The sequence below is a fragment of the Neolamprologus brichardi genome, chromosome 18, assembly GCF_056152115.1.
Source record: "Neolamprologus brichardi isolate AB-2024 chromosome 18, ASM5615211v1, whole genome shotgun sequence".
NCBI classification, from domain to species: Eukaryota; Metazoa; Chordata; class Actinopteri; order Cichliformes; family Cichlidae; genus Neolamprologus; species Neolamprologus brichardi.
The window spans coordinates 27,409,904-27,427,603 of NC_142121.1; the positions used below are offsets into that span (position 1 = coordinate 27,409,904).

Here is a 17,700-nt window from a genome sequence, read left to right on the forward strand (position 1 = left end):
CAACAACTGCTTTAGTTTGGTTAGCGTCAGATCCATCAGGGTTGCCAGATCTCATGTTTCTGTCATGTGACGGGCTGAAGAAAACTAACAAAGCAAGTGTGAGAGGCCTCAAAACACAACTTTTATAAATAATAATAGCAAGTCCACACCACTTTTCTCCCCACTGAACAAGTTTGAACTTCAGATTATTATCCATGATCTATCAACTCTGATTCTATCAGTATAAATGCTCAACTGAATACATGCAAATTCTAATGACAGTTAAAAGTGCTGTGTTCAGGGCATGACAAGTAACCATGTTGATCTGTCTACCTAAAAGATGGTTCAGTTTTAAGTGACATTCATGCCACTTAAAACCCCCAATGTAAACTGGATGTAATACACTAATCCGTTAATCTAGTTTCATAGCAATCTGACTGTAAGATGTTATCTGTGAGACTCAAAATGTTTAACAGGAACTGAAGTTTTGTTTGTCGCTTACAGCTATTTCTAAAAGTCTTTCCTTTATTTTTATTTTTCGTGTATATGGGGCTTAAAGCATGCCAGCTTTCATGTCTCATTGACTCGCTATCTAGAAAAGGGTCAGGTTACAATCATTCATCTGCTGGAACAGAATAAAGTGAATGTGAGGAGTGGACTGAGGCCAGTGTTGGTGCTTAGAGAACCACCATGCGCAGACGTTGCTACAACTGTCGCTTTACTAATATGAGCACGCACTTGAAGCAGAGACATCAGAAGTGTCTTACCTGACGTAAGAAAAATAAAAGAAGTGGTCTGTTGCCCAGTGGTCCAAAGGAAATCTAGGTCTTAAAGTCTGGAGTCATAGTGGAGATTAAGTCCAGTCTGTGCGGATTTTGGGTGCCGTGTGATCAGCTGGTGCTGGTCACGATTGGTCTGTTGGGCTTTATCGAGTCCAAAGTCAACACCATGGAGCCATGAGCTCCAGCCAAGTACTGAGTGCATGAATTAACATGTTTTGTTATGTTTGACATTTCTATGTTGTAAATTGGTTTTGATTGGTCTTAGGAAACAATATTTTGAGGTACTGGATATCTGATTTCCATGCGCCACAACGCTGGTCTAGAAAACAATATTTTTGTTTGCTACAGGAAACTTCAGATCTTAATCTAGTTTCCTAACATGAAATTAGATTTAAGCTTGCTCACAAAAAACAAAAACCCTTCCTCATGTTTGCCGTCACTTTTTTGAAGACCACATTTATTTCTTAAATGCTGTAACGCTTTGCCGTTTCTCTCCAGTCATCCTGGCTGTCAAATGCTTGGAACACCATGAGTAAAAAACAAATACAAAACAGACTTTCTAGACAAAAAAAAATGTTTTCAGATTTAAGGGCAGCGAGTGACATTTGTTCACACACAGGTGAAAGAATGCTTACTGACCAGTTTAATCATCAAATGTAAACAAATTAAGACTTGAATGATTTCACTTTAGTTTTTTATGAATGTAGAATATATATGAAAGTATATCTTTTTCAATCAAACTAAGAGTAAAAATAAACTTTAAGTTCCTATGAAAAACCTGGTAAGTTCATATTTGGAAAGTTACGCAAGTATTTTCCTTCAGCTATGTCTCCACATGCAGGCAGTGATAGGCAGGCACCCATTCCTGCAGTGCTAAAAAGTCTGCAGTCACCGTAATTTCTTTATATTCTGGCTGAATGAACAATGTCTATTTGGTGCTAGATGTCAAAGTGACATCAGTGTGAATCCCAGGACTGAAGGTTTCCCACCTGAACAGTGGACTGAAATGTGCACTGTATATCACCCGACAGTGCTTTTAAAGTCCTGTCTGAGGGGACTTTTAAGCTGACTGAGTGAAAACAATAACATCTGCTAATTCTCAATCCATGCAACCACAAACAAATACACTTCTGGTTGTGCTGATTTCTGTGTTATCAGATTTGACATGACTTCAAATATCTGTCACATTATTTAACACCAAAGTCCAGGAGTGTGTCTGTAAACATATTATGACACATGAACGTCCGTCAAGATTTGAGCTGATATTACAAATATGTGACGCTAAAAATGGATCACTGTGTTTCTTGGACTTTTCTATTGGTCTGAGTGCTGTCAGACAAATCCTTCAACTCTTTAACTCTGGAAAGCTGAAGAAAAAGAAGTAACCCTACTGAGCTGTTTGTGCCACGTCTCAGACATTGTCATAGAACAAGATGACTGAGTTTCCATACAAAGTTGGCGAGGGTGGTCTCTATGCAGCTACCCTCGGGAAAACCCAGAAACCACATCTTTATAGATATATACTGAGGCATCAAAACTCGTCATTAAGCATACGGGGGTCGTCTTTATGTGTAAAAGTATACTGTCAAAAAGAATATGCTCGTTCTAGTCGATAATGACCACTGATCACTCTCAAGTGGTTAACAAGCCTTGTTAATTTAAAACGTGGTATATTTAAGCTTCAATGTACGCTGTTGAGCCCGTGTGCATTAGAGGAAAACCAAAAAAATTCAAACTTGTGTGACCAGTTGTTGCTTTTCAAGAATGTATTCTGTTTCCAGCCTGAAAAAAAAGAACAGTTTGAAGAAATCAGTAAAAGTTCACCATGACATCCACACGCATCATAGTGGTAAATAACCTCACCACAAACGTCACAGGCGAGAGATCGCACGGTTCTGCTTTGCCTATACCACAAACATATACATTGTTTCCTTTACTATAACTTCTTAAGGCACCACGCGCCCCCAGGTACGGGGGCGAAAGGGAAGAGATCGCATTGGTGCTTAACAAGAAATACTGAAGCAATGGAATATTGCTTCACCTTCGCAAGAGCTGACTTTTCAGTCTTATGAAACAAAGTGAAGTGAGAGTTGGCGCTTTGTTCATAGAAATACTAATGCATCTCAATAAATAAATAAATAAAAAAAATCAGGAAAAAACAATTTTCATATATTTCCTTTGTTCGGAACATGTTACATAAATGTTATATAATACTTTTGTCTTCATTTTGGCTTATGACTATTCTACAAAATGAGTATTAGGAAGAATTAAGATTAAGAAAACACATTAAGATACACATTAAGAAAACAAATAGAATTGATTTAGAGAATAAAGTCAAAATGTGGAGGAAACGGTTGTTGTTTCAAGACAAAAGTGCCATGGCTGCTATACTCTCAGAGTTTGTGAAATCGTATTTCAGAATCACTCTTAGTAACAAGGAAGGAAATGATTTCTGTTGTGATAAGTATAGGGATGCTGAAAAGATGGTGCAGAAAGCTGCATCTGATCAGACGGAAAAAGCACATAAACCTGGGAGAGTGTATTTGTATAAAATGAAAAGGCTTTATTCTCAAAACGAGAAATTTCTAAATGTGGCCCTAACACTCTGTCAGACTGTTCTCAGAGAGCTGTGCTGAAGCATATTCACAGGATATTGAAAGGAAGGGAAAACCGTGTTAGGAAAAGGGAAAACCACAGCCCCGAGAGGAATCTCAGGAACTTGAGAGCGCTTCACGAGGAGTGGACTGAGGCCAGTGTTGGTGCTTAGAGAACCACCATGCGCAGACGTTGCTACAACTGTCGCTTTACTAATATGAGCACGCACTTGAAGCAGAGACATCAGAAGTGTCTTACCTGACGTAAGAAAAATAAAAGAAGTGGTCTGTTGCCCAGTGGTCCAAAGGAAACCCAGGTCTTAAAGTCTGGAGTCATAGTGGAGATTAAGTCCAGTCTGTGGGGATTTTGGGTGCCGTGTGATCAGCTGGTGCTGGTCACGATTGGTCTGTTGGGCTTTATCGAGTCCAAAGTCAACACCATTTCAGAGCACTTCATAGGAAATAAACGAATACATTTTTATGGAGATTTCCTTTTTCAGCGGGACTTTGCACTGGCCCACAGTGCCAAAAATGGCAACCATATTCTTTACCATGTTCTTACCGTTCCACTGGTCAGCCAACTCCCATGAGCTCCAGCCAGAGTGCATAAATTAACATGTTTTGTTATGTTTGACATTTCTATGTTGTAAATTGGTTTTGATTGGTCTTAGGAAACAATATTTTGAGGTACTGGATATCTGATTTCCATGCGCCACAACGCTGGTCTAGAAATTGAAGAAGAAATGACTCAGACACAGGAAATCAACAAGCAAAAGAGCAAAGACGTTGATATTATCAAAATAGATTTTATTCTAGACCTTGAGATCTGAGTGATATTACAACAGTCTGATCAGGAGGCTGCAGACTGCAGCCATGTGAGTGAGAGAGAAAGAGAGTACAAGGGAAAAGACGAAAAAAAACCCCCCAACAAATCTTAAAATCAGTATTTACACGTTGTGTTATAATACACCAACAATTAAATCCAGATTTTTCTTTTTGTTGTTCCTTTTGAGTATACAGCTACAAATAAATCAAAATTACAAAAGTTTTGATCAGTACAAAACCTTCAAGGGCTCTCCAACTTAGCAAAGATAGAATCAGTACTTTTGGAAGGAACAAAAATAAAAAAAATAAAATCGCGAACACACTTGAATGCAGCGTAAAAAGCTTATCGTCTAAAAACAAACCATTATAAAATACCATTCCACCGTCATAGACATCATTTGAAATAGCGTCCTTGTGATTCACTCCAAGTACTGCTGACTGTATTAAAGCAAACTTCAGCATAGTTCAGCTTCAGTATTTAAAAAAAAAGAGACAAGTAACATGCTGAAGAAAACCTCTGAATTATCCAGCGACGTGTGTGCACATATCCAGCCGAGGGTGTTGTTATGGCTACGAGATGAGAGCGGGAATGCCATGAAGTTAGTTTGTTTCAAGGTTGAAGTGCCCTACGAGTCAGACAAGACACCGCTGACCTTATTTTTCCTACTGAACGCGTTCTACATCATTTGAGCCGTCCTCAGGGACTTCTTAAATCAGATGTGCCTGAGACAGTTTCTCCATTTGAACCTAAAGTGCAGGTTAAAAAATAATAATATTCAAAAATCTACCGTTATGTCTTTTTCTTTTAAATTTAGTTATAACTGTTTAATGGTATTTTATAAATAAAAACCATTCCTCATGGTCACAACTATCAGTGATGCACAAGAACATCACGTACTGTATTTCACGAGTCTTGAAAAGGTTACTTTAAAATCCACCCTTAACGTAGGAGTGGCATACACACACAAAAAATATCCCCTGTAGTAGCATAGATATATATTCATAAATGTATTTATATATTATATGCAGATACCATGTTACAACAAGTCCTATGCTGAGAGTCTGCTTTTCAACAACACAGACTTGCCTCAAAAACGAGCCAGACGAGACACTGCTAACCTTATTTTTCTTACTGAACGCGTTCTAAGTCATTTGAGCTAACAACACGTTATAACGAGTCCTGTGCCGAGTCTGCTTTTCAAAAGCAGACTTGCCAACTCTGCCAACAAATGCCAACTCTGAACACTGCACACAAAAGCACCGTCTATCCGTGCATAGGCCTGAACACAGCCTGTCTCCAGAGTGTGTGTGTGTGTGTGTGTGTGTGCGCGCGTGTGTTAATGCTGGTCAACTACTACCTGACAACAGCAGGAAACAACACTCCAGATCATCTTGGTCTAATTGTTTCCGGTATCAAGAAGCAATTAGACCAACAAAGCCGCATTATGAAAAACAATGGATAGCAACAAGCCATTAACTGAGAAAACAAGTGCAATTAGGACTATTAATTGTACAAATCCGATGAAGTAATGGGCTGGTTTTCCCGTCTCTGTCACCAAGTGATATCTGCACCGACAGATCAAGGACGAGGTGAGTTTCAAAGACGTGAACCTGACCGCTCTTCAACAGCACTGCTGTCATCAATGTTAAAAGCTACACAGATCATTTTTCAGCCAGGAGATTTTGAATTCTTCAGGGCACCAACACAACCTGATGAACTGCGATTACCTGAAAACCATTTCTGAGGATAAAGGTTGCAAACAAAGGACAGTTCAACCTTTGATTAACTGCTTCATATTTAGTTTTTTTGTTTGTTTTTTTTAAATGGCAAAAAATGGAACGAACCTACTGGATAAAAATAGAGTTGACAAAACTATACACCTGCATTTTTGAACCTCAAAGACTGCAGTAAATGAATTTTTCTCCAAATGAACGACTCTGAACATCCACTTTTTAAAAGACAAACATCTTTTTTCTTTAAAAACAAAAAAAACATCTCCCATCTCCTCTCTCTTCTCTCCCATCTCACATGTAATTTACAGAGACCAATAAAGTCCAAACTCAACACAACAATGTCCACAGGACACTAAATGCTGACATATGCAATATGCACACACCAGAGAACAAAAGTCTTTACAAGTCGGATACAAAGGACAAAAAGAGCGAAATCAAGAGGAATCCTGGTGTTTTGGTTTGCTTGTGGTGACACATTTATACTGTGTGATAACAAAGAAATGTTTAACTCCTGCAGGTCTGAGGAGCAAAGACTGATGTCCATGCAGACCTGGCATATTTGATGCATTTGCATATAAACTGTTTGTTGCCATGGTGTGGTCCTTGGGTCTATGTCTGATGGAGGGCGTGCTCCAGTTGGCTGTAACAGCGGGCCATGGCATCTGTGGGACTACAGCAGTGTGGCGGACAGGCAGGGACAGTCATTTTGGCTATGTACACATTCGTAGTCGGTCCATGGCTCCCCCCGATGAGTGTCATTTTCTCAGGTCTAGTACGCATACCTGTCAAACAGGAAGGCATATGTGGTTAGATGAAATGTCACCCAGTGTGCTGAGCACCTCAGTAAGACCATGTGAAAATTAAAACAAATCATCCTAGGTAAACTTAAACACCTTTGTCCCCCTGTCAGGGACCAAGCAGTAAAGCATAAAGGACACAGGTGGTTTAATTCAAAAAGGGGTTTTTATTGACCCAAAAAATATGAAAATATATTTAACAAAGCCAAACTCAAATAGGCAGACCAATAAAAGAGGTCAACTCAATAGACTAAACTGAAGATAATAATTAACAAAACCTCAAACAAACATAAGATAAACTGACCTCCTGAAATGACACAGGGGGAACTTAAATACCGGTTTAGCTAAACCAAATGACACACACGGGGGAAAACAAAATGGCTGCCATATAAGCAACTAATACAAAACAATTAAACAAACATGAAACACCCCCCAGACGATGAAGCATGTGGTGCAATCCAATTAGGCCGTCATTGGTATTTCAGGTCTACCAGCCCTTTGCCACACCTTTTGCCAGACGGAGAAGCCAACTCCCAGGTAACTCAAACAAAGAAAGATGTATTAATATAACATAAAACAGAACTTTGACCTTCCAAGGTTAATATGTGTGCACGCCATATAAACATTGGAAGGTGTGATGGAAAAATAAATACATTTAATAGAGAAACAATATTGAACAATAGACTAGACTATTTTAAAGTAGTGACTGTAAATTAAACTAAAGTGAATCAACGGGTGGTGAGGTGTGGAGCTTACCATGTGTGGCATGCCATCACACCCCCCCTTTGTTAAGACAGAAAAACGCACCACACAAAAATACTGCAAAAGGACGGTTGCCTTATATACATAGTGTATAAACTCAAAATGCACATTTCACTTAAAAATTAAGATGTGAAAATGTGAACAAATCAACAAGGGATATTCTTCTCCTGTTGAAAACCCCCAAAAAGAAATAAATAAGTCTTCTCATCAGATATTGATGCTTCTTTCCTGTGTGACAGAAAATAGGAGACAGATGTTTGTTTGTTTTTTTTAAGTTAATTCCCAATAAAACTGTTCTATTGCTAACTACATTGCTGTCTGTTTTATTGCTGAAGTCCTAAATGATCACCTTTGAAGTGTTTGTGCTAATAACATCATGTACAGTCAGACAGGCATGGAGAACAGCACTGACTGGGAGGCTTTGAACAGATCACATAGTTCAATTCAACATATGAGACTTTAAGAATCCACGAGCAGCTACTTAAAATCTATTGAATTTATCATCTGTCATATTATTATATACAATTCCACTGTACTATGTTCATCAGGTGTTCTGCATCAAAGAAGAAGACACACAAATTATTTATGCAACTCCAAAAAATAGTTTGTGTCACTATAACACAGATGAGAACAGCACAGGGATAAACCTGCAGGTCCGACAGCAGGTGTGTCACTCAGCGTTTACACTGCAATCTGCCTTTGGTGGCTTTTTTGCAGCAACTGTGACGTTCACTAGTAGAACTGACACACAAAACAAAACAACGACTACACTACACACTAACTACACAAGACAACACACTAACTTGAGACTCCAAACACGGTAAACGTCACAAACCTCTCACGTATCAAAACTTTCGCTCTCTCTCTCTCTTTTTCACTCACTCCTAAAACTTCCCCCTCTTCCCAAACAACCAAATGCCACATGTTGCCATTTTTTGATTGGTCCACATGGTACATTTTTCCACCAATAGGGAAGGAGTGGTTTTTCTTTTTCTTTTTTCACTCACAATCAAAGCATGTTTGCTAGCGCTCTCCTTAGAAAACGCTGTTTTTACCGTTTCTTCCCGGAGTAAACGCCAGTTTTATTCAGAAAAACAAAACAAAAAAAACACTGGTTTTACGTGGCCTATCAACACAATTTAAAACCTGGTACATAGTTTGAAATCTGCACGTTCGACCCAAGTTGAAATGGAGACTCTTGGTCCGTCGACCCCAGAGGGATGATCAGAAAGCCTAAGTTGGCTAGTTATGTATCGGGCTAATGTTTAAAGCTTTCACTTGAGTAAATTAACTCATATTACTGCTAAGTAATGTTAGCTAAGTTCACAGCATATTCCATAATAGCGCTGCCATACTGCATCACACTCAGTGCATTTCAATCATTTCTCCAGCGAGCTTGATAGCAAAATAATAATCATAATTTTAAAAAATAGCATGTGTAACGTACACGTACTGGAAAATTATTTACTAGCACTCACCTATCATGTGACTGGAAAGCGCAAACTCCGCCATTTGTTCCATCAAACACTCATTAAAACAGCAGCCTACAGGTATGTTAGCGTACTCATCCCCGACTGTTCGAGGGAGGGGCGGGGTCACACGTTGAAACAGACGGAGGCGCAAGACGGCCCAGACGGCGAAATTTTGCTTTTACATTTTGCGACTCATTTTATTTCTCTATCTGATAAGAAAACTATTCAACCAGATAGTTATTTGTGGTGAATGAAATACAGTTACACTTTCAAGCACCACATCTGAAATTCAAGCACTTTTCAAACCTTGAAAATACAACATTAAAATTCAAGCATTTTCAAGGATTTCAAGCACCCGTACGAACCCTGTGTGATACTGTGGAAACTGAACGCACTGCAGTGTGAAGAAGACTAGTGGGCATTTCAGCATAATAAACATATAGTTTAGGTCACCAACAGTCCAACTTAAGACCCTTATATTGGACTCTTTCTCATATGTACAGTAAACTTATTTTAACTTGCACCACTTTTTCCTTTGTCTTTATGATAATCAGTGTATGTACGCAAACAGACCAATGGCAGGAACTCATTCCACGTGACGCTACTCAGCCAGTCATATCCTTAATTCAGAGCATGTGTGAAAGACAGGATGTATAATTCTGAAGAAGTAGGTTGGGGAGAAAAGGAGGGTTGAAGCTGAGATGGCTTACAGTGGGGCAAAAAAGTATTTAGTCAGCCACCGATTGTGCAAGTTCCCCCACTTAAAATGATGACAGAGGTCAGTAATTTGCACCAGAGGTACACTTCAACTGTGAGAGACAGAATGTGAAAAAAAAATCCATGAATTCACATGGTAGGATTTGTAAAGAATTTATTCGTAAATCAGGGTGGAAAATAAGTATTTGGTCAATAACAAAAATACAACTCAATACTTTGTAACATAACCTTTGTTGGCAATAACAGAGGTCAAACGTTTACTATAGGTCTTTACCAGGTTTGCACACACAGTAGCTGGTATTTTGGCCCATTCCTCCATGCAGATCTTCTCAAGAGCAGTGATGTTTTGGGGCTGTCGCCGAGCAACACGGACTTTCAACTCCCGCCACAGATTTTCTATGGGGTTGAGGTCTGGAGACTGGCTAGGCCACTCCAGGACTTTCAAATGCTTCTTACGGAGCCACTCCTTTGTTGCCCGGGCGGTGTGTTTTGGATCATTGTCATGTTGGAAGACCCAGCCTCGTTTCATCTTCAAAGTTCTCACTGATGGAAGGAGGTTTTGGCTCAAAATCTCACGATACTTGGCCCCATTCATTCTGTCCTTAACACGGATCAGTCGTCCTGTCCCCTTGGCAGAAAAACAGCCCCATAGCATGATGTTTCCACCCCCATGCTTCACAGTAGGTATGGTGTTCTTGGGATGCAACTCAGTATTCTTCTTCCTCCAAACACGACGAGTTGAGTTTATACCAAAAAGTTCTACTTTGGTTTCATCTGACCACATGACATTCTCCCAATCCTCTGCTGTATCATCCATGTGCTCTCTGGCAAACTTCAGACGGGCCTGGACATGCACTGGCTTCAGCAGCGGAACACGTCTGGCACTGCAGGATTTGATTCCCTGCCGTTGTAGTGTGTTACTGATGGTGACCTTTGTTACTTTGGTCCCAGCTCTCTGCAGGTCATTCACCAGGTCCCCCCGTGTGGTTCTGGGATCTTTGCTCACCGTTCTCATGATCATTTTGACCCCACGGGATGAGATCTTGCGTGGAGCCCCAGATCGAGGGAGATTATCAGTGGTCTTGTATGTCTTCCATTTTCTGATGATTGCTCCCACAGTTGATTTTTTCACACCAAGCTGCTTGCCTATTGTAGATTCACTCTTCCCAGTCTGGTGCAGGTCTACAATTCTTTTCCTGGTGTCCTTCGAAAGCTCTTTGGTCTTGGCCATGGCGGAGTTTGGAGTCTGACTGGTTGAGGCTGTGGACAGGTGTCTTTTATACAGATGATGAGGTCAAACAGGTGCCATTCATACAGGTAACGAGTGGGGGGACAGAAAAGCTTCTTACAGAAGACGTTACAGGTCTGTGAGAGCCAGGGATTTTCCTTGTTTGAGGTGACCAAATACTTATTTTCCACCCTGATTTACGAATAAATTCTTTACAAATCCTACCATGTGAATTCATGGATTTTTTTTTCACATTCTGTCTCTCGCAGTTGAAGTGTACCTCTGGTGCAAATTACTGACCTCTGTCATCATTTTAAGTGGGGGAACTTGCACAATCGGTGGCTGACTAAATACTTTTTTGCCCCACTGTATATCTGAAATCTACATGATCACTTCCCCAAATACACATTTCCAGGCCATTTTCTAAAACATATAGAATCAACATTCCAAACAAACAAGTTCCTCAGTTTGGAAACCTCCACAGCACTCTACATCAGTCTTCTTCACACACAGCTAAATAATCTCTACAGCAAAATGTCAGTTGCCCTTTACAAAAAAGTCCACAAATGAGTGCACGATCAACCAAAGTGATAAAAATCAGCAGCATTGCAGCCTGTTTCAACAAATTACAAAATGCCTTTCACACTTAAAAAGCATTGCTTCACTTAACCTAACCGCTTTTGTTTGTCACACTTTAAATCGGTTTGTGGTGACAGATCAACACAAATTTTAGGTAGTGTATGGAAATTGTGTTTCGTAGGAAATATGGCAACTTGTTTCAGCTTAAAAATAAAGTTTGAGAGTCACAGGAAGAGCCGCTCAGCAGTTTGTGTCATTGTTCTACTGTTTTGGCTGATAACTGTGTAGCATCCCTGGCTGAATGATGGTCTCTTATACTGATGCTTCACAGAGGTTTTATTGGAAAATGTTTTATTGAAATATTCAGTGAAGACACCGTAAGAGCTAGGAGCAAAACAAAACTAACAATATTACTACCATAACATCAAAATATCAAGGAAATAAATTTCTCCTGCTCACATATAGCATACAAATCAAATTTACATCACTCAATTCACTATATCACCTCACTGACTTACAACTACACATAAACTCTATTAAACGACATTGTGATTGCACATAACTTATTCCATTAAAGGAAACATTAACAAACCTTGTGCCACTGTCAGCCAGGTACTAACTGGCACAGGAAATGTACATATTTTTCACTTTAAGGCACACTATTTACCATATCCTAAAACAAACGTTACTAACAAGGCCTTTAACGGTTTTGTGCCAGTTTCCTGTTTCAAAATAAAAGCATGGATTTCAAAATAAAACCAAACTACCTTTCAAACTGCAAAAAAAAAGGAACATTTTTAAGTCTTTCTCAGGAGTGGTCCAAGATAGGTACATATAGAGGACACATACTCTATATAGGAAGATCCAGTCTGGGATGTCATGTTATAAACATACTATACAGTATACAGTACCTTGCTAGAGCAGTGTAACTTTGTGCCATAATGAGCAATAGAATGCATAAGTTGAGCATTTCAACTTGAGAGGTACTTTGAAATAATACAAAAATACAAACCGTTCAAATTTCCTTTCCTTTTTTTGGTTTTGTGCCCCAAAAAACAGGAAACATATCTACACTGTTCCTCATTTTCTCCTACTGCTTAGCACATAGCTGCTTACTAGTCGAATGTTTCCATTCCCACTGCTGTGTCAGTTTGCAAGAGACAAGTACTTCATAATGCAGAGGCATAATGTTTGAAAAGCCCGAGACCTACGAGAACAACATTTTCGGTGTGTCTGGGGAAAGGTACACTACTAACAGAGCTCTGCTTCATACACAACAGAGCTTTTAGCTCACATAAAAGCCAGCACTCTAAGGCCAATTAACAATCCTGCTATCAATATCAGCCTATAATCCAATTAAATAATTCAACAGTAGATGTACTCCAGCCTTTTCAATCCACTCATAAGAAAGTGTATATGCAACTCTGAGCTTCCTTGTAACCTCTTATGGGACTTCTGGAGTTTCATTCAAATGCAGATAAAAACCTTTTAGAGTTTGGTTAAGAAGCATCTGTAAACAGACAGACGGCTATTTGATGCCATGATGACCATAAATCTTGCCCTGATCGAGCATTTTAAATGAAGCCTTTAGATTGAAGTGCTTCATTCATGGCTGCCAAAAGTGCTAACAAATCCAACAAATATGAAGAAAGTTCTGAATTCACCATTTATGAGAGGCTGTTAGCTGACAGCTCACAGAATAATCAGCTCAGGTCATGGCTACAGTCAAACAGTCAATTTTGCTTAGGAAAGTTTTAGGGGTGCAACAATACTCGTATTGATATTGAACCGTTCGATACAGTGCTTTCGGTTCGGTACGCATATGTATGAACAATACAAAATTTTTAATTTATTTTATCAACTTTCCTTCATACAATGCTGTCTGTGTTGAGCGTTCAGTGGATCTGCGCTTGACAGTGCAGCCTAGGCGGAGTAGTCGAACGCAGATTCACTGACCGCAGGGCAAGCTAGCGAGACAGAAGTTAAGCTCTCGTTGCAACATGGCAAATTGAACCTCCCACACCCTCATTCAGATCTGGCCTTTGGAACTATTTTGGTCTTCATGTGACGTATGACCCTGAAGGTAAGCGCGTCATGGACAAAAGTAAAACAGTATGTTGGATGTGCCACGCAATGCTCAATTACATTGGTGGGAACTACTGCGTTAGCGCAGTTTGCTCGTTAACATGTTGGGCGTCCAGCCCCACGCACGGGGCGATCTGCGGTAGCTCGTTAACGGAGATTTGCCGTGTTGTGGTGTTAACATCATTTCAACGAGATTAACGCTGACAGCACTAGTGGGAACACAACGAATATGACTGCACATTATATAGCCCAGAAGAAGCGTATAGTACAGCTTTTATTTTGGAAAGAGACATTTCTCTGTAATAAACTCTCTTTTCAAAAGATGAGTGATTTCTCGATCAGATAGATTTATTTTTTTTATTATTTTGTTGTTTCAGCAACATTAAATTTAAAAACTGTACTTTTGAGTTAAAATATATATTTATAATTTTAATAAATGACAAATTAAAAAGGCATGAACATTTTTTTTGTATCGAAAAAATATCGAACCGTGACACCAAAGTATCGAACCGAACCGTGAATTTTGTGTATCGTTGCACCCCTAGAAAGTTTCTAAGCGAGAGAAATGACCAAATACTTCTGCTACTGTAATACTAGCAGCAGATGTACTTGTAGTAGACCCCCAGTTCATTCTATCAGAACAGCTTGGCTATATTAAATGGGGCTGACACATTTCTATGGTCAGGAAGGTGGTGTGAAAGTTGTAGACACAGGCCAGAGCACATGTGGGTGGATACTACTGGGAGTGACGAAGCTCTCAGGCAGCAAAACTCACCGATCCATCAGATGCGCTGGCTCCTACTTTGTCCCCTGTGGCGTTCCAGCACACTTCAAAGATCCCACCTGTCCCTCGGTAGCTGTGGACTAAAGCACCCGTCTGGAGAGACACACACAGATTCATCAATAACAGGCAACATCTTTAGAATATTGTGGTTCAGCATGTATTACCAGATCAGCTTTTAATTTGAAGGTAGCATCACAGACCTGAGTGTTCCAGATATGGACACACTTGTCAAAGGAGCCGCTGGCCAGGTGCCTGCCGTCTGGGCTGAAGGCCACGCTGTAGACGGGCTCCTGGTGGCGGGTCAGAGTGTGGATGCACACGCCCCGCTCCACGTCCCACAGACGCACTGTTGAGTCAAACGACGCACTGCAGAGAGAGGGGAACGAGAGAGGATGCAAAGGGTCATGTGTCAAGAACCATGTGCCAGATATAAAATACACTGTGTCAGTGGCACGACTGCTACTTAAAACGGAAACTGAAACCCACCCCTAAATAAATCTAAAAATCCAATCCAGAGAGTAATTGATGGGAAGCAAACATGGCAGAGCTGCGTTATCCCAGACGCAGAAATGAAGATGTATTTTTTTAGGCTGCTCGATGTTACCAATAACAAACCAATAACCCATTCTAAGCTTTAATTATTTACAATGATTCTTTATTCAGTTAAACATGCAGTTAATGAACCCTGAATTCAGAGAGAATACAAGGAAGTAATAATGCTGGCTAATGCACAGCCAACTCTTATTTGCATTGTGTAGTGAACCATGTCCAAATCCTGAGCACATCCAACTGAAAGCAAACATTTTTCTCTGGACTGTTCTTTCAAAGGGATACATCAAATCTCAAACAAACAAACAAACAAGCATTTAACTCTCATGCCATAGTTACGTTTAACTGAAAAACTCCCAAAATGTTAGTATTAAAAAGGCCATTTACTATAAACAATCTGTTTATATATGTGACTGTTTTCTAAAGGTGTTCCACCAACAACAATTTACATACCATAAACATTCCCTTATAAATAGAAATCCCCTTTGACACATGACATAGAGAGAAAAAAGATGAAAAACTAGGAACATGTTTCATTCGATTCTTACCTGGCCAGCATGAGGCTGGCGTTGGGATTGTTGGTCCCAGGGCCTGTGGGGCTCCACTTGATGGTGTAGATTTCTTTACTGTGGGCTTGGAGGTCATGGACACACAAATCCTGCTTCATACTCCAGATCTATGTGAGAGAAAATCAAGGCAACATTTAAAAGCTATTAATTTGACTTGTAATGTACGCTTGGGATACAGTGTTCCTATGAAGGCCCGCCTTGTTCTTTTCCGTTAGGCCTCATTGCGTTGCGTGAACCGACCTTTAGGGTCATGTCATCGGAGCAGGAGGCCAGCAAGCTGCCAGTAGGATCCCACTTTATGGCGTTCACTTCATTCTAGGGTGAGAAAGACGTGAGTGTAAACAAAACGTCTGACTGGCGCACACGGCCACAGATAATACAATACACTACATGAGGATAACACTGGCTTATGACCAAACAAAAATCTCTTCTAAATTCAAGACTTTAAACAAATCTTTTCCAAGGTTAGGGTTTCATTTACTCCAGCTCACATTTTTATTTTCAAATTGGTCAAAAATGAGAAGAATAAAAAAAAAACAGACTCTTTGCCATAACAATCATGTTGCCCTGCATAGTCCATATTTCTATGAAATAAATTAGTTAATAACCAGCCTATCAGGCTAATCAGCTTATGACAGAGACAAATGATAATGGCAGTGACACATAATGGTATGATAATTGTAGATTTTTTTTTTTTTACCACTGACTGAATGCACTTTATGAGCACTATAACATTTATCAGAAACCAAAAGGAGGGAGTGCCACCCTGATATTATGTAATGTTCCATCTAAATATAGTCAAACCTAATAATAGACATAAATTTAACTGAACCACTGTAAAGTGATCCCTCTCCTTTCATCTCAGACAGCTGTCACAAAGCTCCCTGCCAGTTTGCATTCATCCTTTACTTTACTGCCATCTTGTGGCTGCAGTCTGCTATTGTCAACTGATCAGACCAATGTGCGGGTCAAGCGGACCTGGCTCTGCCTTTACTGCTCTGAGATCAGTCAGATCTGGGCTTTGTGTGGAAGCACAGCTAGTGTTAGCAAGTAAACAAGCATCACCGAGTTGCCTCTTGCTAATCAGTGTGGCCAACGTGTGTGATGTAGAGAAAATGGAGAGTGAAAAGGTTGATACTAGCTGATACTAGTACATTACCAAGGAAAGTTGTGACAATGATGTTTGACTGAATATAAGTTTAACCAACACTCCACCTTTATTTGTCATGAACATTTTAGATATTGACAGTTAATCGTACTGTCAACGCTTTTCATTACACATTTTATTACACTTTTTAAAAACATTTTTATTCATGCAGCAGCAATATTTGAAAAATTCTTATTCTTGATACAATTTTGCAATTATACAGATTATACCGTGTTTTATTGCTTCTCTACCTAAAGGAATGGTTTGAAAACTTCATCCAACACGTCATTTTCAGCTAATAGTAAATCATTTTGGTATAGCAGATATTCATTTAACTAGAAAAATAATATTTTACAAGTCATCAACTAGGAAGGAGTGTAGACAGGCAGCATAAATGTTTTAATCTGATCCAGTCTATCTTGTTAAATAATGAAGGAACGTGTTTCTGTTTGTGTCTCTGGGCAACAAACTTCTCCCTTTGTCTTTCTGTAAAAGTCACCGCATGTCACTGATCAAACACAGCGCATTTGAGCAGCAGAGCTGTTTTCCTACTTGTGCAATGGAGTGCTAACACTGGAGTGTTCTATTCTCACCGTGTGTCCCTGGAAGGTCTTCACAGGTCTGTCCTGGCCCAGCTTACACACATGGATGCACATGTCTGTGCTACACGAGGCAAATGTGTTATTGCTTTGCCAGTCGACATCCAGAGCGGGCGCTGTGGAGAGGTACAGATATAGCTTAAGGTTGATGCAGCAGTAAGTTGACGTAGAAGATCACAAAGAACAAATCACAGTAAGGATTTCTTCCTTCCACATTAGATCTGATCATTAGATCAACATGTGGTTTTAAAACAAAACAAAAGAAAAAAAGCTTTGTCTATTCATTCAAAGCTGAAATGATACCTTGTGTGTAAAGATATACTAGCTTGAATATCACAGGATCAAAGCTCAGTCACAATGTCCAGAAAAACTAGACAGAAATAAGAGAAGGTCTTCTCACTGTGCTCACACACTGAAGTTCAACTAAAGGTAACGTATGCCTAAAAACAGAAACACTCCAGGAAACGTCATGTGAACAATCCAGCTGACTCCTGTCAC

At 39.7% G+C, this 17,700-nt stretch overlaps 1 protein-coding gene across 4 annotated transcripts in view; it reads right to left on the reverse strand.

Moving 5' to 3' along the window:
• Positions 1-4,145: 4,145 nt before the first annotated feature.
• tbl1xr1b (TBL1X/Y related 1b) overlaps positions 4,146-17,700 on the reverse strand; it is a 29,154-nt gene continuing 15,599 nt past the window's right edge. For all 4 annotated transcript variants that reach the window (XM_006786849.3, XM_006786850.3, XM_035906022.2 and 1 more), the window contains exons 11-16: positions 17,197-17,318; positions 15,697-15,771; positions 15,436-15,563; positions 14,539-14,704; positions 14,330-14,431; positions 4,146-6,696 (exon numbers count right to left, since the gene is read on the reverse strand). In XM_006786849.3, the coding sequence (XP_006786912.1) occupies positions 6,670-6,696; positions 14,330-14,431; positions 14,539-14,704; positions 15,436-15,563; positions 15,697-15,771; positions 17,197-17,318 (620 nt within the window). In that variant the 3' untranslated portion in view covers positions 4,146-6,669. The remainder of the gene's footprint in view (positions 6,697-14,329; positions 14,432-14,538; positions 14,705-15,435; positions 15,564-15,696; positions 15,772-17,196; positions 17,319-17,700) is intronic.